Below are 24,453 nucleotides of genomic sequence, written 5' to 3'. Positions count from 1 at the left end.
TGGACATGTTTGAGAAAGTAAAGGCTAAATTCATATAAATAGAAAATAAATCTGCTTGTTCTGATATTTATTTTAATAACATGAATCTAAATACTTAAACTGACTGACAGTTAAATATTTAGGAGATAATAAAGGAAACTATTTTGAAATGGAAACATCTCTGAAAAAAAGCTCACAGATCTGAGGGAGGGATGAAGGGAGAACACAAAATATCTCTGTAACTCAGGGAAAACATTTTGGTCTGAAAAAAAATCATATAATCCTGATTTATTTCATATTATTCCACCCAAATTCAAGTGGTGAGATCTTAAAATCATTCTGTTTTGCTGGACTTCTGGAAACAACTGAAATTCTTGCTAATTATAAATGTACTCTCTTCTCACAAAAATGAAATCATATTGCGGATAAAACTCAAAATCCTGGGCTCCAGAGAAGTGCTTTAAATAGCTACCAGATTGTAAATTTCATGCAAGTGAGGTTATATATTTTCACTGCTGTCTCTAACAGCCTGCAGGGAGTCTGGGGCAAAATTAGCTTAAAAAACACTGTGAAAGGAAGCAATGAAAAACATACCTTTCATTTTGTAACTAAAACACCTACAGAAATGAAACTCTTCTTTCATGACTGTATAGCTTAAGTTATAGCATTGAATCAAATGGCAAAGTAGATGAAAAATTTTTTGGACAATATTTAAATGAATCACTTCCTCTATTATTAATGATTAAGTCTTAATTTCTTAACATTGAAAACTATTTTAGTCTAAAGATTTGGCAAAGCCAATCCCTGGCCTAGGAGGGGAGAAGCACACAACAGAAAGAGGAATGCTATCCCTAAGTGGCTCCTGACTTTTAAGGTCAGCTTGTCTCTGGTTCAGTTTGTCAGCAGTGGAAGTTCCTTGGCCTGACACTTGCATTGACTTCCAGATGCTCATACTGACAAAGGAGGGTTGGAGTGAACCTCACGCCAAGAGGTCCTGGCTGTCCATAACCACCACTTGAGAGATTTGAAAGATCAGTCTCATTAGCTGTGAGCTGGTGATTATCATGTTCACCACGTTTACTTGCATTTCTGCTTACACCATTAATTATTAGTTGATGATACTCTGGGGAGTCACTCAGGCAAGAAGCAAACGTTTATGCAAACTTGGAAGTGCAGTTCCTAGAGCAGAAGGCATGCGAGGTGAACCGAAAGCATTGGGAGACACCGGAGATCAGCAATCCTAGGGGAGGCAGAAAACTAAGGGTAAAAGAAATCCACAGGAACCAGGAAAAATCTCCTTGTCATCGAGTAAATTCTGTCTATACAACTGCTTTAGTAGGTACACTACTGATCAAAAGGTCAGACAGTTAAAATAGAGGGAAAAAAGAAAGAAAAATAATGGATTGCAAAATGCTTTGTAGTATTGAACAACTCACTGTCCTCCTCTCCGTGTGACTGACAGGCGTGGAATGGCTGGATGGAGCAGGTATTGTGCTGGGAAGAGTGGTTTATTCCTGGACAAAGGTGAACAAGCCTTACCTGCCCTATAACACACTCACAGGACAGGCAGGTATGATATCAAACAATATCTGCAACATTTCGAGAGTTGCAGTGAGAAATATTCAATGTTTCATGGCCACAGATACAGCTGAACTTAATTCCCGTGGGGAGGTCTCAGAAGATGCTCACAGGAGAGGAACTAATGCCAGCACTCGGCTCTGGAAAACTCTAAAACTGTGAGCCAAATAAACTTTTCTTCAGAACTGCCTGCCTTGAGCTGGTTAATGTAGGTATGAAATCATACTGAAGTGATTATACTGAAATGATTATTAGAATCCTACCTAAGTCATCAGTGATGACTTAGATGGCTAGCACAGCTGCTATTTACTTCAAATTAACATCTCAACCAAGTTTGCTTGTTCCTATACAACAGTGAGTTTGAACCAACCACATATGCATCATTTAGCAAGGAAGTGTGGGAAACACCCAAATACATATTGCATTGATCCTTTTCTATATCATCAAAAAACAGGAAAACATAATGAGTCATTTGTGAAGACAAAGAGATACTTTCATTGCACCCAAATGCCTGCAATGGGTAGTACTAAGTTGGGCCAAGCAGTGAGCAGGGAACTCAGTTCAGGTCTCCCATGTGGATGGCAGGGATGCAACTACTTGAGCCTTCCTCACAGCCTTTCCTGGGTCCGCATTTGCAGGAAGCTGGAGTCAGGGACCAGTGCTGGAACTCAAAGCCAGGTACTCAGCTATATATGGCATGCAAGCATCCCAACCAGCATTTTAACCACCAGGCCCAAACCCCATTCTCTGTATTGTACTATTGCTATTTCTACCCACTCCTCATCCTGAAGTGACACTTCCTACCGTAGGGATTAAGTGAAGCTATGGCCATCTAAATTATCTTTATTGCCATTTGAAAAACAGAGCAAGAAACTTAAGCCTATTCTTCTGAGCGAACCTGGAGGGGAGGTGTGACCCGAAGGGGAAGCCTGCCCTGACTGCAGCAAGCTCTTGGGAGCTTGAGACTCATGTATGGGTCAGCGAATAATGGTTTAGCAACTGTTGATCTGTGAACAATGATTAGCCACTTGTACAAGCAAGGGTGTGTGTGTGTGAGGGTGACAGGAGATGGGAATTCAGAGAGGTAGGGGAGGACCTGGTAGTGTAAGACTGAACCACCAGGAAGCCACAAGCAGGAAAGTCATATGGAGAAAAATCCCCTCTGTGTATGCACTGAAATGTAAAGTCCAGGCACTTTACATCCACTTCCTTTGGAGGCTTCCAATGCAATTTCAAAGAACAAACTCAGAGGTGTTTTAGCATCTGATTCCCCACGTCTTATTCTGCTTCCATAGCTAAACTGCTTATTTCATTAACAGTTGTATCTTCTGTGAAGCACATGGTTAATGTGATTTATCAAGAATACCCAGCTCTGCACAAATGCTTCATTCCAAGATATCCTCCCTCTTCCTCCCTCCCCCAAAAACCCTACCTCATGGAAAAGAAGCCTTAGCAGCCTCATTTTTCACATTGATAGTTCCTGGTTAGTTAATAAGTCATATCAATATATAGTGTGGAAAATACATGCTGTACATTTTCTGCATACTCGTTAAGGAACCAGCAGGCATGCTGGGCATGTTTGGCATATTAGCTCATTCATCACACACACACACATACATAACATCACCAAAGGTCACATGTTAGCACTTGAAAAAGTATGTGGATCCATGAATTTCTCATACGTTACACATGATTTAGTAAAGTCAAGTGACTTTACTAGGCCTCAGTTGGCTCATCTGTAACATGAGGCTTTGAAGGATGAGTGCCTCACAAGCTTTGTCATGTGGGGCAAAGGCGGTAATGCCTGGCACAAAGGAAGCACCTGGCAAACTGAATTTGTTATCTTTTTTGTCTTGGTTAAATTCTATAGGAGAAGAGTGAGTGAATTTAGAACTAGGGCTACCTAAATAGCTACAGAACTTCAAAAATTTTAATGATCTGAGTCCAATTTCTGGAATGGGCTTTGGTTAAAATGGTACTTTACATCCTACACAGAAAATTGCTCAGGTCTCAAATACCTTAGCTCTGTGCATACTCTACCAAATCAGTTTTTTGAGGGGCTGTGATCGAATTATTGTGACATTAGTTAATCTCACAGCCATATGGCTGACAGTTCTAATCCTGGAGGCCCTGCTTCCCATCCAGCTCCCTCCTTGTGGCCTGGGAGGACAGCCAAGGATGGTAAAAAGCCTTGAGACCCTGCATGCATGTGGGAGAACCAGAGAAGGCTCTGGGCTCCTGGCTTCAAATTAGTGCAGCTCTGGCTGTTGCTATCACCTGGGAAGTGAATCATTGGATGAAAGATCTCTCTGTCTCTTCTCTTTCTGTTTGTTCCAAATTAAAAAAAATCTTTAAAAAAATGAAAGTCCACCACAGACTATAATACAACTGCTTTGTGCAATCGTCCAGTGAATTTTCAGTTTTCTTTAACTTTGAGCTTTATGTTCAAGTTTTCAATAAACATTATTCAAAAATACCTTTTAATACTTAAGCATTCCCATTGTTTCTAGGAGTTTTTATTGACTCTAACTGGAAATGTCAAAAACTGGCAAAATTTTGCCAGCTCCTCCTTGGGGTGAGAAGTGGGGAGAATTAGATGATGTTGGATTCTCTGAGGTCTGTTTATTTAAATATTTTGTGGTTCTGCCAAGTGGCCAATGCCAGAGAGCAAGCAAGCAGTGCTAGTCATAGTCTGACTAGAGGGCCAGGCTCAACAGGCTGAAGGAGCAGGAACTGGCCAGCTCTCTAAGGGACCCTGCTGTGTCGTAGTCCATGCTTTGTTTCTCTACACAGCCCTAGAGCTCGTGGCTCAAGGTCACGACCTTGGGAAACTAGGCAGACAAGCTCCAAAGGAGAATATGTTCTTGAGTCTCATAGGGTTAGAAGGAGAAACTTGGGGAGCTTGCATTGTGGTACAGGGGGTAATGCTGCCACCCGTGATTCCAACATCCCATATGAATGAATGGTTCAAGGCCTGTCTGCTCTGCTTCCAATGTAGCTTCCTGCTAACGCACGTGGGAATACAGCAGAAGATGATGCAAGTGCTTGGGCTCCTGCCAGCACATGGGATGGATAGATGGATAGATGGATGGATGGATGGATGAGTGGATGGATGAGTGGATGGATGGATGAGTGGATGGATGAGTGGGTGGATGGATGAGTGGATGGATGGATGAGTGGATGGAGTTCCAGGTTCCTGGCTTTGCCCTGGTCCACCCCGGTTGCTGTAAATATTCGGAGAGTAAACCAGAGCTTCGAAGATTATCCCTCTCTCTAATTCTGCCTTTCATACTTGGAAAAGTAAAGAAAAAACTTGAACAACCTTGGCTTAGGAAGAAAGGCCTACATGGCAACTGTAGACAGCTTTTTGTCAAATCATGAGAGACCCAAGTGTGGCCAAATCAGTTTGGATAGTAGGGAAAGAAAACCAGAACCACAATAGCAGCATTTACAATAAATGGTGGGATTCAGATTTAAACAACCCAGTTTTTTTTTGGGGGGGAGGGCAACATGATTTTATAGGGGAGACTCTAATTTTACATTCCTGTGGTCATTTTGAGGATACAACAAGCTCAGTTACTGCAGCACCAACTTCAACATCTGACAAATAATGCACCTATCATTACTATTAAAGGTATTATTCCAATTATTCCTGGAAACTTAGGGGCTTCTGTTCTTAGCTACTTGTGATCTAACTGCCAACCAGTTGCCAGCTGCTCCATGAGGAAACTTGCAGTATCAGAACATAGGTGATACCAGTAGTGGCTTATTCCATGTGAGTATACCATTCATTAAAATTTGACTAACTGAAATGCAATCAGTTACAGGAATTCCTGGAAGAAGACTGTGCCACATTCCCTTGGATGACCACCATGGATGTTGGAGTTACCATCTGTATTCTTTATGTATATTCACAGTTCATGCAAATAAACGAAAAAGAGCAAATTTCTCATCTTCACTGTTATTTTAAATGGGAAGGAGAATTAGGTACAATGGCATCAATCTTCTTTAGGAAGCCTCAAAAATCACACACAAAAATATGTTTAAGGAAACATTTGTATTAACAAGTCACAGTGGTACCATGTGTTTATGACTCAGAATGAATATTCTCAATACAAAATGGAAAGAAACCAAAAACTCACAGTAGTTTCCAAATATCATAAAAAATCCTTTTAGCTATTGGTTCACTATCACTTTCTCTGCTGATAAGAAGGAGGAAACTGGTTAAAATTTAAGCAAGGAGATAACACTAGGTATAAACAATGCTTTCTAACTGTGTGGGATTACAACAGGGAAGCCTTGGGAGTTGCCATGGCCCATGTGGATATATTCTGCATCTTATTGCTGGTTTTCTAATTTTTTGTATAGCAGATAAATGCAAGGATTCACAGCCAACTCCCTTATGACAGAAGTTTCCAGCATGGACAACACAAGACAAGGAGGATATGTATTCTACATTAAGTCCATTAATGCCATTTTGTTAAGGAGCTGGTAGCGTGATTGAACAGCCTGAGCCATCAATCAGATGGCAGGATGTCTCTTCAAAATCAGATAGGTTTCTTCCACACACGTCTCCTCTCTCAAGTCTTTCTTGCTCTCTCATCACAATTTCCCAGCTCTTTCCTTGAACCCATTCTCTTGTGATTTCCTAACTGCTATTCTGAACAGCAGATTGCCTTCTGTTAGCTTCTCCAAGTCACATCTTCACTCATCACTCCTAAAAAGGCTGAGGGTAGATAAGAAATAAAGTTTATATTTCTTGTTTTGTAGGTTCTGGAATTCTCATTACTCTCCATTCTTTTTTAAGACTTATTTATCTTTGCTGGAAAGGCAGATCATAATTTTTGGAGAGAAGGAAAGACAGAGAGAGATCTTCTGTATTTTGTTCACTCCCCAAGTGGCCACAACAGCTGGAGCTAAGCCGATCTGAAACCAGGATCCAGGAACCTCGTCCGGTCTCCCATCCATGTGCAGGGTCCCAACACTTTAGGCCATCCTCTACTGTTTTCCAAAGCCACAAGTAGAGAGCTGGAAGGGAAGTGGAACAGTGGGACAGGAATCGGAACCCATATGAGATCCCAGCACTTGTGCGGTGAACACTTAGCTATTGAGCCATTGCTCTGGGCTCTCCCCATTTTTGGGAAGTGTTTCCTAGTTGAGGCCAAACTTGAGCACAGATATCTGAGATGGGTCACAGGCACATCCTCTCCTTAGTATGCAGTTAACACAAAGACCTTTCAGAGTACCTAACCTAGACTGGCTGTTTTTGTGTCCATGCAGTGTCCCAGCCCTCCCTGTGGCTCTGCAGGATTAGCAGAGAGTTAGTGCTTCTGCTCAAGGGACACCTCACGTCCACTGTCCATTTTCTAGCATGCCACCATCCCCTATGTTACCTAGGAAGAAAGTGGGTCTTCTTGTGGCACTTCCTCCAGACCCTAACATGAGGTTTTGATGAAGTCTAGGCTTTGATTATGACGATCTTTTTCACCAGCACATAAACCCTCAGGCTTGCTTTTTCACATTTCTGAAAAACGTGTTTTCCTTTCTTTTCCCTCCCCTCTTTCTCTCCTTTACCCTCTTCCACTCTCCCCTCCCTCTTTTTTCTTCTTTCCTTCCTTTCCTTTCCTTTATTTCATTCTCTCTCTGTCCCCCCACCACCCCTATTTCATGAAACCACAAAAAAGACAGAGAGCTCCCATCCACCTCTTCTCTCCCCAAATGCCTGCAATGGCTAGGACTAGGACTAGGCCAGGCTGAAGCTGGGAGCCAGAAGTCCACCAGCATATGTCATGGATGTAGCAGCGGAGTAATCCCTCGAACATCACATACTACCTCCTAGAGTATACATACACCAGCAGGATCAATTCCTGAATTGTCAGCTGTGCACATATTTAATGATTTCCCTGCTCCAGAAAAATTCACATTAGCAAAAACATAAGTGAATTAAAAATGAACATCTTAACTCTAATCATAACATATGATTCCTGAGAAATAAGAAATGTTCCATCATTTCGATATCTTGGCAGACAGAGGGCTTTGAAGCTTCCCAGAAGTTCAACTTCTTACAAGTTTATCCCAATTTATACAAGGATACGGAAGGCAGAGAAGACACCCCGGGGGCAAGGTAGCACTACAGAGAACAGAATTATAAACCACCAGCAGTTATTACGTAGTAGCTTTTACACAACAGTCTTGGGCACTCAAGTGTTCTTTGCTGTTACTGCAAGGACAGAGACTGAGTTTGCAAACTTAGTGGCTCTTTTATTGTTAACATAGGTCTCCATATTTCAAGCCATTAATGGTTTAAAATCACATCCACGTCAAATATAATTATATCTCTTATAAATGCATATATGTTTATATTGACTTCACATCACAGTTCATGTGTAAAATGAATCCTATTAAAAACATTTTAAATTCATCCGTTAAGCTTAGTCTTTTAATTTTACAGGGTAACGAGAGTTGGCTATAGAGAAACTAGGTAGCTTCTTCAGGGACAGGGAGCATGTTAGAAGAGAACAAATTTTTTTTTTTCCTAGAATCTTATCATTTCTAAGTTTAAAGAATAAACCTTTCTGTGAGTCAGTCTATGTTTTCCTCTATGTTTTAAATAATATCTGCTTTAAATAACACTCAAGTTATCTTCGTCACTTCTCCCAAAAGCTGTATATTCTCTAGCTCTATTACTAACAGACGTGAGACTAACACAGGTTATGGAATCAAGTAGGTTATCTCAAGTTTAAAATCCTGAGTCAACCTTGGAAGCAGTCACTTTCCTAAGCAAGATCATGATACATATTGGACAGTCAGCAAGTAAGCAAACTCCATTTGTTTTCCCATTTACAAAAGCTTCTAAGATAAAAAATTCAGGAAGGGAGATTTTATACATTTTTCACAGTTGACCTGAAAAGTTTGAAACTTCATACAAAGTATGAGGTGAGACATACTATTTGTATTTAACTTTATAGAACTGTCAGACAGCAGAGCAAAATTTGCTAACATAATTGGAAACATGCTTTATTCAGAACTGGGGGACAAGAATGATATTTTACCTTTTATTATCCATTAGAGAGATGAGATGAAATTACTTGCTGCAGTAGAGAATAGCCTAAAGACTACAACTGCAAGTCTCTGTCTCTCTGAGGGAGGGAGGGAGAAAGAGAGGGAATGAGGATGGGGGTACGGGGAGCGAAAAAGGAGAGAAGGAGAGAGATAGAGAGAGACTGACTCCCATCTACCAGTTCACTCTGCAAATGCCTGCCAACAATTGGGCAGAGCCAGGCTGAAGGCAGAGCCAGGTTTCACACGGGTCTCTCACAAGCATGGTTATAACCCAACTACTTGCACCATCACTTAATACCTCCCAAGAGGCCTCATAGCATGATGCTGAAATGCATGCAGAGTCAGGCCTTAAACCCAGGTACTTCAGCGAGGGATGTGAACAGGTCAGGTGGCTCCTTCACCCCCAGGTCCAGTGCCACCCTCACTAACACCCAGAACCTACCTCAGCATCCTAGACCCCACAATGCATTCAGAAGATAGACAATGTCCAGGAATTAAAATGGGTAATTACTCAGGTAGCAGAGGAAGACTTTATGCTGAGGTAAAGAGTATTGCCACTGGAATAAACAGACTTGGCTTTGAATCCCAGGCTTCCCGGCCACTTTTTAATTTACCTCACCTCACCATTTTAAATAGTAATTCTGCTTTCAATGTGGTTATGTGAACTAAATAACATATTTTATGTGAAATTCTATATAGAGTTCTCCCCTATAATACATACTCAATTAAAGTGAAAGCTAGAAGTACTATTACGAGAACCCCCATATCTTAATGAAGAGGGAGAATAAAGAAATAGTATTAACCATTTACTTTCAACTGAACATGAGAACAACCCAGAATGGGCTTCCGTGCAATGCTGCGGTTCTGAGCAATTTCTACTGCCACACATTCATCAATGATGCTAGTCCTTTTTCATTCTCAATTACAAAACTAGTTCCTTTAGCCTAAGCAAATGCTTTCTACTGCAACCATAAGGCCAGAGTACAAAAATGCTTATCTAGTCTGCATTTTTACAACCATAGGAAGAAAGAGCCAATAATAATAAAAAGGGGAGATAATTTATTGTTCTGAGTTGCAAGCTGATTCAGAAAATTTTTATCTGCCCACAGTGTTTGTTCAAATGCTTACTTTCAGTTGGGATATGGAGCAATTCATTCTTTAATGCATAGATACACATGTCTATACATATAGTGATGAGTCAGTCAATGTACATAATATTTTTTTTAGTATGCAAAGCAAGATTTATTTAGGAAAAAGAGAAGGAGGGCTCCAGCCCCAGTGGGGGTGGGGCTCCAAGGAGGAAAGACCTGAGGAAGTGGTGGGAATGGTGTCAACATTTACATTTTAATAGTCTAAGCTCTTACGTGCAACACTTTATTGATGAAAGAGCTCACTTAATATAGAAATACAGTAAGAGGACACACACACACACAGAATGTCACCTAACACCATTCCTAGCATTTTTATCCCTAAAAGGTAATTTCTACCAGAGGATTGGAGCACAGCCTTCCAGATTTTTATCTATATCTGAAACTAAATTCCATTTTACATATTCAATAATCAACTTCAAAGCTTGCTTCAGAAAAATACCACTGTCATACTCTGGAGTGTAATATTTTCTTTCTCAGATTACTTAATGAGTGATCTTAAACAGAACCACTAAACCCTACATCGAGACTGTTTTGACAGTAGGAAAGAACATGTCTCATTTTATTGAAGGCTAATCATTTTTTTACTTAAGTCCTACAAATCTTAATTAGATGAATAAGAGGAATGCCTTGGATATGTTTATAAATATTAAGATGCTATAGGAAATAAAAAGGAACACGGAAGGCAATATTATAGAAATGCTGGCTAAATTGGATATTTAAGATACAAGTGTTTATGGAAATGCTACTGTTTTATTTCTTTAAATTGAAGGTAGAATATAATCACTGAAACAATGTAAACAGAAAACAACATTCTCACCAATGAATTTGCTACTTTTGCTAACTTTGTGAGCACAAAAACATACATCCATTAAATTTTTCTTAATTTAACTTGTGTAAATCTTTTAAAGATATACTTAAAAACAGATGTCATAATTACTTTCTGCTAGAACTTTCCATGTTTGATATTCAATAAGCAATTAACAAAATAAACAGTACATCATATACACTTATTACATACACTAAGTCTGTGACACAAGCAAACACTATTTTCAAGATTTTAAGTTCATAGTACTCTAATTATAAGTAAGCCTGGCCTTTTAATAAAGGTAAAATAAAAGGAACGGTACAAAATACCAACATAAATTTGCCATAAAATCCCTTTTAAAACATTAACTATCCTGTTGGAATGAGTTAAAGCTAGAATGAAAAAGCCAGTATGGATGGCTTGTAATGGTATGTGTTAGGGAAAAATAGGAAAACTCAGCAGAAAGCAATTCAAGGCATGAGACCCTTGCAGGAGGCAGGAAACAGACTTCCAAAGGCAGTGTTTGCCCTGCAGCATCCCAGGGCCAAATGGAGAGATCTGGAGAAAGTGACCCAAGGCCCAGTGGGAGAGAAAACACATTTACATAACCAGAGCTAAGGTGGTAAAGTCAAATGATGGATCCCCCAAAAGAAGGTCAGAAGGAAAGAAAAAACAAAGAGAAGTCTGCAAAAGACATAAAGGGTGAATCAGCTGGTCCTGGGAAGTCAACCGCGAAAGGGGATGAAATAGGCTTGGTGTTTGAAAAGGCATGGGGCTGGTGGGCATGGGGGTGTCACAGGGGTGTTTGCTGGCAGTGGAGGGAGGGGGCCGGAAGCACTTATCCATCTGAGTTCTCTGATATCTGAGGCCTCTGTGCAAATGGGTCTGGCTTCTTCCCTATTTTTTTTTTGGTTATGAAATAATTTTATGGAATTTTACCTTGCACAAATGTAAACAAAGAAATATATGTTCATTGTATTTGAATGATAAAAAGTGAAAAGTGGTATAGTCTACTTCAATCTCAGGCCAGATCAGTTTGTAAGACAGAGTGAATCATCCAAGCAGCTATATTACTAAGTCAGATGTAGGGCTAATAATTATAGACCTTTTCTGTAATGTGTATGCGGTTCAACTCGAATCATTAGCATAAACAGATATTTATTTCTTACAGAAAAATCTGACTATACTAGGCAGAAGAATTATCACTAAATGGAATAATAGGTACATTACAAATCAATATTTTAATGTGGATCTATTTATGTAAACATCTCATTTAATTTAAATTAGTATATTATAACAGTATGAATTAAAAATAGGCTGCAAAAAACCCCGGTGGAGGAAGAAGAATCAATCTTTTTTGCCTACCAAAATGAACAAACAGTTCATTACCGAATCTTGAATTTGAAAATTTGAAAACGTTATATGTTGGCCATTTATAGAAAAAAAAAAGGAGAGAAAAATAGCATTTTTTGTGTGTCAATTTTTTTTTCATATATATATAGAGAGAGTAAAAATCATATATGAATAAATTCACGTATTTTATCAATTCTGATAACCGGTGTCAGAGGTTGAGAGATGCAAAGTGGTTCCTAGGATTTAACTATTTGTCAGGAAAAGGCCTTTCAAGTAAATGTGTAGATGCAAACTTGTTTTTAAATAAACCCTGGAGAGGGTTATTCCGTGTATTCTTTCATGTGGGAATGACAAGTAACATGAGAGACAACGTTATCATCTCTAGTGTATGAAAACTTACAGAAATACTACCCAGGGAGCAATCCTTGGAGTCTATTCTAAAATACTAGTGTAGTAACAGCAAACCACGATGCATTCGCCTGTGAGCTGAACTCACAGCTGAACTCAGCTGACAAGCAGAGTGGAGAGCTGTGTTAGGGCTGCCCGCGAGGCGTCACGCACCTCTCCCACCCTATCCCCGCCAGCTGCCCTCAATCATTGCTTTTATTTCTCCTGTCTGGAACCTGATTATTTCCATGTCAAAGAGGTGACCTTAGTTATTTATTTACAGTCAGTCACGAAGATAAACAAAATAAGATTAACCTCTGGCATAGTCTTACCTGTTTTCTGTAAATAGCTGTTCTAGAGACAAAAGTTACTTTGTTGGGAAATTTTCCTTTAGGGCCATATATGCTTAGGAGCCTCTCACATCAGCAGGAGAAGGCGCAGAATAAATATTGGAATAAGCGAAAAGGAACATAACTTTCTCAAGGGTTGAAGCATTAAAATTACCCCCCCCCCCGTATAATTATTATGGAAAACTATTGATAAACTGAAAAAGAAAAGATGCCTGAATGGCAAGCATATATTATTACATATACATAGCCACAGAATTAACGACAAGTTACTATGAAACACTTGCCCTTATTAATTCCTACCACATCTGTGCAAACAGCCAGAGTTTTATTTCTAAAGCCAGGGAGAAAGTCAGTTTATCTGCCACAAGCAGAAAAATAAAACAAAATCACATGCAAGAAACCACCTAATTGGGCAAACATGACAAGCTGACAGTTTCCAACTTCCCAGCAGATTGGCAAATTTCTTTTTCCCCCTGGAATTTATCAACAGAGAAACTGCCAAAGTCCACGGGGATTAAAAAAAAAAAAAAAAATGTAAGCACCCGTTTGGCTAGAGCGGACCAGAATGGGAAAAACAAAATAGGCAACGAAAGCAGCAGAGACAACTCTATTCTGTCTCACACAGCCCGTCAGTAATTACTAACTACTGAATGAAATTCCTTGTCAATCTTAAGAGGGAAAGAGAGAGAAATATAAGAAGAAAGCACTTTACCAAACTGCCTCTGTGGTCCTCAGGGAACTTGTAGACCTGGATCTCGGCTTCATAACAATGCTCATTTTGGAAAACAAAATAAATTTAAAAAAAAAGAAAAAGGAAAATGGAAAGACGTTTTCAAGTGTTCTGATTAATTCATCTCAGCTGCTTCTCTCCACAGAGTTAACTACTCCAGGGCAGGCTGCTGAAGGGGTCCGGTGTGGGCGGAGGGCACCCTCTGCCCGCCGGTCCAACTCGCAGGCAAGTCTCTGAGCGCTGGAGCCTTCTCCTCTTGCAGGCTGAATTGACTCGGTCCCTGCTGTTCGGAAGCGACAGTTGCTTTTCTGTCTTGCATTGCCAAGGGAGGTACCGCATTTTCAACCTATTCTTCATCTGGATCACAAGGGAAGCCAGCACAGGCAAAGAGAATCTCTGGATCGCCTCTTTTTTGGCAATTTCATAATAATAGGTTCAAAAGGTTTCCAACTTCAGTAAGGGCTCAGGTAGGGAGAGAGGGAAAGAAAATGACCAGGCAGGTCTTGCAACCCGGTCTGTCAAGGAAGTTTCATTGCAAGGCGACCACAAGGAAACACACTGGTCCGTGGAGCCACATTCGAGACGGCCGAGAGAGAGAGAGAGAGAGAGAGAGAGAGAGAGAGAGAGAGAGAGAGAGAGAGAGAGAGAGAGAGAAAAGCTTCCCGCAGGCGGGCTGGGGGCTGTGGATTGACCTGGGATTGTGGAGGTGCGTTTGCTCAGAATCACACTCCACGCCTTTGTGAATGAGAAACGGCCATTCAATCTCCCTGGACAGAAACTATTCCTCAAGGGCTGAATGACGTCGGTAGGAAGGCAGTTCAAAAACATCGGAGGGAAGTGAGAAAGAGGAAAAAAAAAAAAAAAAATCCCAGCGCCCAGCCCAGCTTCCCTAACTGCTGAAACTTAGAGAGGGAGGTAGCCCTGAGATCAGAGTATAACTCCGCCAAGTCCACTTACAAATTCCCTCAACTTTCAAAGAGTTCCCTCCTCTGGAAAACGAGGTGTCTGTAAATCAGGGGCAACTCCGTGAGCACTTTTACAGGAAACACGCCCCTTGGTGAGGTGTGTGTGTGTGTGTGTGTGTGTGTGTGTGTGTGTGTGTTTAAACCAAACAAAATAACTCCTGTCATTTTCTTAAAGCACCATGTAAGCCCTGAAAAACTAAAATGTGCCCATATAAACAAAATTGAGAGAACTGTATTACTTGGCACCTTTTGATTTTGATTGGATTTAACAAAGCATTAGGATTTCAAGTTTGCTTACAGAGAAGGAAACTCCCTCTTAAAATTCAGAAAGTGTAGCAGGCATCATTGCATTAGACTAAAAGAGCCAGTGTGTTACTGCTGGGCAAGTGGCTACAAGCATTCACACTGTACCCTCATAAGGTGTTTCCTCAGCTTCATTTCTTTTGAAAATGATGTGCAAAAGCAGTTGATTTTATACACTAAGACTAGGTTTGCTAAGGAATGACCCTCACTAAGCTAACATCTCCTTTTGAACACCAATACCTGCCCCATTGGCTACATCTGAAATAAAAGAGTGACTTCTGTCACTCGAACTGTCATCTAGGCTAAATGCAATTGTTCCCACTAGCAAGGGCCTGTGGCCACCTGTCCTCTCCATCCGGATATTTGCATAGAGGATACGTATTCCTCTGGGTGTGTCAACTTTAATTATGTTGGATGCGCATTATTAAGTGAAAAGAATTTAAGCATTCTGATTCGCTCAATGACATTAGTCAGTGCCTTGGTTCTCCAGTCTGACGTGGACTTGCTGTTTGTTTAGCCTCTGCAGACAGGATGTTGAATTGCCTTGTGACCCACCCAAACAACTTGGAAAATTAGTGAAGTAAGCCACCCTGGAGGCTCTGGCTGCATATGACAGGCAAAAACGTCAGCTCCTGACCTGGGCACACTGTAAGGTGCATTGGTGATCCAAAGATCTTTTCAATGACCCTCAAGCTCCTGAAGGTTAATGTTAGCAAATTGCTTTGCACATGGTTATCTCATCAAGCTTTTCCATTTTCTTAGGACTGGACAGGGACAAGCATACCTTCCTGGCTGTGTCTCCTGATGAGTACATGGCTGGCCCGTTAGGGCAGGTGAACCAATCACATATGCGAGATCCGTCCTCTTTTTCAGGGGGACAGGAAAGTTGACATTTTTTTTCTCCTTGGAATGTCCAAAGTGGACTGAGTCGAAGGAAATGACTGTCCAGTTGAAACCCCGCTCACTTCTGTGTAAGGTCTGCTGGAAATCTGTCTTCTCATAAACAAACATGGACCCTGCAATGTCATGTCTGTTGTGCATTAAACATTCCAGAAACAATCACCCCTATGCTCTCGTCTCCCACAAGGCCTGCTGTCCCATTGAGAGTATGTCATTGAGCCTTATTCCCTTCTTTATCACACACTGTAGCTTTGTGGGCCATGAGAGCAAGCCCTTGCAACTTCACTGTTAGTTTTATTCCTACTTCTATGTTTAAAGAAATGACAGATAATTTTTGAAAAAGTGTCTATTCAATATAAGTATTTTCTCTATTTGAAGACAGTTTTTCACCTGGGCATTTCTAAAAGGATAAATGTTTTTCCTCTGAAGAGCTTCCCAGAGGCAAGCCGACTTCATTGGCCACCATATTCCTGTTAGGGTACAAGCTTGTGACCAGGGATGGGTTGGGAGGAGGGCTGACTTAGAGACCAGGCTGCAGGAGTCACGTAGCTCTTGTCTGTAGGACTGTGGTAAATGTGCCTTGCATCCAGAAGCCACAACATCTCCCTGGAAGCCTTAAAATGTCTCATGATATGTAAGCCTGTGGTGACCACACTCATGTGGGAGCTCACTGGATCATCCTTTGCGAAATACTTTGTTGAATCAAACCACCATATAACATAATGTTTCTCCCTCTTGGACACTTACTATTTGTGCTATATTAGCCATTTATCTCTATCATCGCTCACTATTTTCCATTGGCTTTTTGAAAAAGACTTCAATGACATTAAAAAATCACTTGATATTTATTCTGTGAATGAGTATGAGATGTTAGTTTTATATTTTTTCCAAAATACAAATATTAAGGAAAGAACGTATATTAATATTTCAACGATCACAACTTTATCTCACACCACTGTTGGGATCTATAAGGCAACGTGGCAACACTCACACAAAGTGCAACGATCCATATGAGTAGATTGTGTGCCTAAAACATGATTTGCATTTCTCCTGTTATCCAATATTCAATATAACCGGCAGGACAAATGCCATTGATCAAGAAGCATGAATTAATTATGACACATATTAACTAAAACCAATCAATTGAGGTATTTACTACCGGATCTAGGTTTTTTCCAGTTACTTCTACTTTGCAATATTCTGCCTGTGCCTGAATTTTCGGACCTCTTATTTGCAGATTATAATAGACACTCCACATTTTCCAATTTGTCATGAATAGGTTCCTTAGAGGCATAACATAAATGAACTAAATGTTTAGGCCTGTCCACTGTGCTCAGCTGCAGGCCAGCAAATATGTCAAAATAATGTTTTAGGGAAAATGATCATGGAGCTGTGGCTTTCACGGCTTCCTGGTATACTGCTTTGTACACTAACATTACTGAGAACAAGTTACTTTGGACTCCTGCCGTATTTCCACATCCTGAGAAATACTGTGTCATCTTTCATCTTGAGTGGGGAACTTCGAGGAGATTTCTACCAGTCCTTTTTCTCTTAGTATGCTCACGTGATTTGCAACGGAATTCAAGGACTTTCCTATCAGCATAAAGCATATTTGGAAATAAACTGCTTAATTTCCAAGAAGAAATCCAGAGATTTATAGTTTAAAGACTTCCTAATCCTGAATTTCCTGCCACTCATAAAACATCAGATTAGGATAATACCAATGACAATAATTTACTGACCACCTACCAACTGCTGATACTAAATACTATTAGATTTAAGGTGGTATGCTTTCTCATTTCTACCTCAATCTTGCAAGGTGGATAGATTTGACAATACTAATTTTATGAATAAAGAAAACAAATTATTTTTTCAAAAAATTCGCATATATGCATATAGCATCCAAAAGGTAGTTCTTCACAATTATGTGTATATAAGAAAGAATGGACATGCAAACGCATAGTGATAGAATACTGGGGTCTACCACATGCCAATGTGGGGGTATAATGCAACATGTATCTCTGCTTCCAGACAAAAGGTGGATTCCCAATGAAAAAGTTGGGCATGTGTAGGCAATGGGATGCCGGAATGTCTGACATTGTCTGCACCAGCAATGTCAGGGTACAATCAAATAAGAGACTGATGGAATTATGATTCCTTATGAAAGACTATACCATTGTAGTAAAATGGGGAAAATCTGTGGGGGGGGGGGTGGGAGTTTGGAGGGGAATCCCAGTCTATATGAAATTGAATCACATAAATTAAAAATTCAAAATAAAAATATATTAAAAAAAAGAATGGACATGGGAAAGGAGGGGGAGGGAGAGAAATGAAAAGCTGCCTGAAAGCCCTGGAGATTGTTTGAAAGGCATCCTGTTCCACTAGACAGTAGCATTGAATGAAGATCTATTGAAAATGACTTACAAGCATCATTGGTATCACAATGAACATGCTAAATAACAAAGTTTTATATTTTCACAATTTCTTGGATAAAATATGACTTCACCGTCCTTGTTTTCAATTTTAGGCACAAACACTGAAAACAATAATGTCAGACTAATGTGGTAATGTCTTTGGCCAGAGTGATCACATGTGTAATGGTACTTTGTTACCTATTTAACAGTTTATAAGGTAATCCTGGCTAACAAACTGTCATTTTGAAAGGTAACAAAATGTAAGATCTCAAATAGTATATTGATTTAAATATTTTTCAAAAAATTACATTGCCTATTAAAAGTGCAGAAAATGAATCTTTAAGCTAGAACCAACATTTCTGCATGAGTTCAGTAATGCTAACAGGAAATGCATTTTGTAATTGACTTTCAGAATTTTGCACTATTGCAAAAGGCTACACTTTAAGAGAAAAAGTATAGGGATCAAGTGAATGATCTAATAGAAAGTTTTACAAGTGCTGTTGTGTTTCCTTTGTATTCTGCCACCCCTCTGTTCCCTCCTGGGTTAATAGTTCATGCTCTTTTTTGTTCCATATTTAAATATATCTCTATAAATTTAACCTGATTTGGATTTAATTGCTTAAATCTTCTTGAAAAAACACAAGCAAATAATTAGAACTTATCCTTGTACTCCTGCCTTGGGCCCTGAGTCCAGTTCCTATCAGCACCCTAGGATGAGGTTCTAGAAAGGTGACAGCCAGGTGCAGGTGCATGGGCTAGGGAGTGGGCAGGAGGGGATCTTATGCACAAGGTGTTACCTTGCAAGTCATCATGGGCTGAGAGGGCATGATCTCAGCTCCTTAAGATGACATGAGGGCAGGATTTTTTTCCTTTCCCTCTGGGGCATTTGTATTATTCTAAACAAGACTATAAGTCTTTTCACTAATGTTCCAGGAAGAGTAGGGAAGGGGGGTTGGGGTCTACAAGATCAGATTGCAAGGATCCCTTTACACAGACTTCTTGATCTCAACCTGATAGCCTAAAATCTAAAATCACTGCCTTCCATGGAGAGTGAAGTGAAGTAAACTGTGCTGAGAAAGACCGGGCTAAGCTGCTGCTTGTATCACCTGCATCCCATATTATAATGCCAGCTTCCTGCTAATGTGAACCCTCGGAGGCAGCCTATGACAGACCAAGTACTCGAGCTCCTGCCATTCATGTGGAGGACCAGACGCGAGGTCCGGACTTCTGGCTTTGACTTGACGCAGCCCTATTCACTGTGGGCACTGGGGGGAGTGAATTGAAGATTTTTCTATCTCTCCCCTTCTCTGTCACAGTGCCTTTCAAAGCACCACATAAATAAAACTTTAAAAAATAATCCTTCGCTAAGTGTCTAACATCTAGTAAAGGTTCAATAAATAATACCCATAAGAAAGTTTAAAGAACAAAATCAGCGTACTATGGATGGACAATTTTAAACATGAAAGTATAGATATTTTGTGTCAGTAATGATACAGGAGATGGACTTTGACAAAGTATAAAGAAAAACTGAACTAGAACTCAGGACACATCAATGTCCTGTTGTGGTCCTCTCTTGTGTAACTGTAAGGTAGTAACAGGACATTGTAAGAGAAGAGATTGCTTTCCCATTCCTGTGTTCCAGGTCAAGCCCTGGGTGGACACGGAGATTCCATCATGTGGTGGGTTCTTCTGAAACAGTGGATGGCGTTAATCCACATGTGTGTTTTGAAAAGCAAGCACAGTGTGTCTGGCCTGCAGGTAAAGCCTCGGTCAACGGGACCAACAGATTCCCTTCCTTTGTCCTTTTGTGGCAGTTGTCTCATACCTGGGATTATGTTAGAGTTGAATCCTGCCTCTGTCTTGTTTTTCACAAAACATATCTTAGCAGATTACTTTAGATACCTGCTTTGCTAGAATGGTCCCTAAAATGTCTTTATAAGAACAAACATTCTCCCAGCAGAGAGGAACCAGTTGGGGTATGAAAACACATTGGGAGAAATGTCAGCAGGACAGAGCTGACTCCAGCAACATTAAGTGTAATATTCTTTCCTAAGTACTTAGGAGAAATGGCCTTCATCTGGATATGTTGCACAATGAACTATTCAACCCACACAGAGGATTTCAGTTCTAACAAGCAGCTTTTTGGTAAGTCAATTCATAGGAAAGACTTTTCCAGGAAGAGTTTCTCCATGTCCTGGCAGGACAGTGAGGCAGGTGCCTGTGGCATCTCATAAAATTGATCAAAGTCAGTCACCTATGGGCTCACAAATAAGAGGGCTAATTCACTGGTCAGGAAGGTTGTAACCCAGTCAACGCTCTAACAACCCATAGGTGCACTGGCACATTTACAACCACCTGAAGACACCATATACCCATCTATGAGATGAGGAGAATGAGGCGCACAGAGGAGCTGCACCCAGGTGAGTTGGACAGAATAACCACATCGGAACCTAGACCCTCTGGCTGCAGAGGGGGAGCTCTGAAGTCGCTCACCATGCACTAGACCACAGGACTACACAGGATCTGAACATCACAATTAAAACATATGGAATGCAACATTTTTTGAAAAAATTCATATTTTATTAATTTTTCTTGAATTGGAAATTAAACTTCATTCCATTTTTTTTTGTAAAATAGTTTCTATAACTATATCATACTTGTAGCTAGATCTTTTTATTTTTTTTAGGAAGTTCCTGTGTAAGAGATAGGAAACAGACTTTGTGACTATTTAACCTGATCTGTGTTCTTCTGGGGCGAAAGACAGCCCATTCATTCCTGGCATGCAGTGAACTCTAAAAAAACACAAACAACCTATAATTGATTTTCAGAGGAACTGTTCTAACTGCGTCCCTTATTTTGTTAACAAGAGCACTTTAATACTTTTGAAAGAAATAAGTCATCATGAGTGTAATACTTGGCAGATTTTGCTTTTATGGAAAGTTGAACTAGAAGACACAACGCTAAAAAAAATTCTCTATTCCTAAGAAGCCATTGAACTTGACTGGACAATAAGATGCTGGACTCTATGTTTGGTATACGCTTGCAATGGGGGAATCTCAACTGAACTTGAGCTGTGGTTATGCAACAAGGTGGAGGAATCCACCATGGTGGGAGGGTTTAGGGAGGGGTGGGGAGAACCCAAGTATCTATGTAACTGTGTCACATAATACAATGTAATTAATGAAGTTATATAATAAATAATTTAAAAAAATACTCTATTTTCAGGGCAAGCATTATTCCATATGGATAGAGATTAGGAAAAAAGCTCTTTCACTCAAGTCCGGGAAATTGAAGCCTTCATCCAGCTGACAGTTCTCCAGTGAGTCAGATTTTTACAGGATTTAAGTAATGCCCTACCTGACTCTGAGGCTATTTTGAGGATAACCTTTTGCTTAATAGATATCATATAGGGCAGGCATGATAGCCTATGCATGCACCAGGATCCCATATGAGTGTTGGTTCCTATCCTGGAAGAAGCTCCTGGTTCCTGGCCTCAGATCAGCTCAGCTCCTGCCCCTGTGGGAACTTAGGGAGTGAACCTAAGCAGATGGAAGATCCTTCCCTTTTTTATTTCAATAAAAATAAATAAATTTTTTTTTAAAAAAGAGATATGAGTTGGGTGTCCAGGACAATGATTTTAAAAAGCAGTGAAAAGGAAAAGAAACCTAAGCTATTTTAACAGTCTTGCAAATGGATAGTAGCTTTGGCAGAGCTGCTGTTGCAACTTGGCTGGCCTCATTACACATTCGATCCAGCATATTAACAGACCCAGTATGTGTATCATGGATTACTTTTGCTATAAAAAAAAAATCTCAAGAGGACCCTTATGATTGGCTTTTGAAATTATGTGGCTGCTATTAAATTCATTTAACTAACGACTGGCCTTGATTTCTCCCCATCATCAAGCAAGCTTGCAAAATGAAAAAAAAAAAAAAAGCAACCCACAAATTTTCTATTTTAAACATCATAAAATTTTCATGAATACGCATTTGACAATTATTGAAGTTGACATAATGTTATGCTTTGAACATTTAATTAAACTTTAATCTTGATTTCTGTGGAATTCTTTTTATATTTTGGAGCCAATGAACTTTACTTTTCAGTCCTCAAACACTTTCACAGGCTCATGAAAAGCTCTTGGTAACTAGGTTCTGAGAAATTTACAGTATCTGTTATAAACATGAGTTTTAGAAGTGGGATCAGAGAGGAAAGGCAGAATTCGAGCAAGAAATAATTCATGCAGGGAAACACACTTAATATTTATAGAAAGTTCACTATTTCCTACTACTTCTTGGATAACTAGCAGTGTTCTTTTTTGGGGGGTTGTGACATGAAGTAAGGCATCAAGCAGTCAGTGAGCAGAGACCTACGTAGGGTATAGCTCATCCTTGGAGCCACAGATGATTACAATAATAATAATAATAATAATAATAATAATATAACAATAGTTGTTGTTGCTATCCTTGAGGACCAAATAGTTTAGTTAGGAATAAAATGTTATTTCCTACAATAACCAAATGCATAAGATTGCAAGATTATGAGACCAGAGTTTGGGTACTTGAATGACCAAACGAAAACAATGATATGGCTGTCTGGTTTCTGTTGAATCACCTCTTAAAATATGTGGCTAGTGACTGGTGAACCAAGATAAAGAGTCTGGGAAGCATGACGTTGCTGGTGCCCGACAGGATCAGTTGGTAGGAAAAGGCCAAGACAACAGGAAGATCACTCGTATTCACTCAGTCCCAGGGGTCTGCTATTGAACTGCGGCTACTTCAATTCCTACTTTAGTTAGAAGCAGAGGGAACACAGAAAGAGGATGTTGGCCTAAAATAAGTATCTATCAGAGTAGAATCGTCTTGACTTCTCCTTTGCCCAGGCACTCAGGAGCTAAGGTTAATTTTTTTTTTCCCTCTAAAAGGAACTTCATTTTCCAATGATAAAAGCAATGCTTTGCTTTGCAAGTAGCACTGAATATTCATCAGAGACCTGAAAATCCAAATGTTCATTCTTCATTGTTGCTATTCTTACTATGCTGGAAGCAATATGATTTAAGTAGTGCACAGGAGTTCTGGCCCTTCTGTAAGTGGGCTGGGTACCTGTGCAGGTAGTCTATGAGGTCACATTTCAATGCCTGTGAGGCTTTTCCTACTCAATGGGAGTCACACATGACCAAAGGCAAGATTTGGCTGCAGCGTCACCATGTGTTCCACCAAGGGATGGTGAGTCATCTTTTCATAGCATGTTCTGAACCAGAACAGAAGAGTCACCATCACAAAGGAACCTACTGCAACTCTCGAGGCCATTTCTGAGAACATTAGTCAGTCCTCAACTGCTGCTTGGTGGACCAGAAACAAAAGAAATGGCTCTAGAAGGCTTCATTTACCCTGAGGAACTGCCTAGGAATCTTGGAATGATGTACAATGAAGTGTACATCCTTGTGGTGGTTAATTGGTTTCACCAATAATCACTAAAAGGAATGAAGAATAAAACTCTTAAAGAATTATTTATATTTATCTGAAAATCATAGTGTAAGAGAAATAAAGAGAGAGAGAGAAACAAGCCAGACAGATAGCAATGTACATCTTCAATCTATACGCATCTGCTGGTTCACTCTATAAATAGCTGTAATGGCTAGGAGCCTGGAACGACAGAGGGATAAACAGGGAGTTAGATCACCAGTACAGCAGTTAGGTCTGTGAGGGAACATTCTAGCAGGGCTGCTGCATATATCTGATGTAGATGTACGACACACATCTCCAGGGACTCCATTTACAAAACCTCAAGATGAACTGTGCTTTTCAAATTGTGCTGTATGGCTGCTGTGCTGGTAAGAAATGTCACCATATTTTCCACCATTAAAAAATTCCTAAGGGTTCAAGAGACAGGATTGAGGCTAACATTCCTGGCAGCCACACTGATTAGGAGCACATGAGAATCACACGACTGAGACCTAAGTTCCAACCTGGCCCCACACCTTAGTGAACTTGCACTACTTCTCTATGTCTCAGTCTCCTTAAGTAAAAAGAAAAAAAAAAAAAAGAAAGAAGGAATCGGCATAAGTGGGAGAGAGAATTAGATAATGCAGATGTATATAGAATACAATGGAAAGATGTCAATATTATGGGTATTAAAGAAGACATGGTCTATATGCTGTTTGGTGATCAGGCTTCTTCTCTTCATGGTTTATGCTTTGACAGTCTCACCCACGGCCTTGTTTTTAGGTATTCTGGTAGGTTTCAAGGTGTCTAAAGAATCTGCTCATTAGTTTGCCATAACAGGTGGGCATGAACAAGGAGCCTTGGCCCTCGGGCTTAACCATTGGTTGGAAGGCTAAGGTCTTTATGGAAAAAGTATCATGTTCATATTTCTTTCTCTCTCTTCTCCTCCCTCCCTCCTTCCCCCTTACCCTCCTTCCCTCCCTCTCCTGCTCCCCTCCTCCTCCTGTGTGTGTGTGTGTGTGTGTGTGTGTGTGT

The 24,453-nt window shown here is 40.1% G+C and overlaps 1 protein-coding gene across 4 annotated transcripts in view; it reads right to left on the bottom strand.

Moving 5' to 3' along the window:
* PDE4D (phosphodiesterase 4D) overlaps window positions 1-24,453 on the bottom strand; it is a 691,343-nt gene that overhangs the window by 251,429 nt on the left and 415,461 nt on the right. The window contains exon 1 of one of the 4 annotated variants that reach the window (XM_004583721.2): window positions 13,378-13,830. The exons of the other annotated variants lie outside the window; for them this stretch is intronic. Coding sequence (XP_004583778.1) covers window positions 13,378-13,442 — 65 coding nt within the window. The 5' untranslated portion in view covers window positions 13,443-13,830. Of the gene's footprint in view, window positions 1-13,377; window positions 13,831-24,453 lie in introns of those variants that run through there. 4 annotated transcript variants of the gene reach the window in all.

Source organism: Ochotona princeps, chromosome 23, assembly GCF_030435755.1.
Source record: "Ochotona princeps isolate mOchPri1 chromosome 23, mOchPri1.hap1, whole genome shotgun sequence".
Classification (NCBI taxonomy): domain Eukaryota; kingdom Metazoa; phylum Chordata; class Mammalia; order Lagomorpha; family Ochotonidae; genus Ochotona; species Ochotona princeps.
Note: the sequence above shows the minus strand (reverse complement) of the source record. Positions and strands in the feature narration are given on the sequence as shown.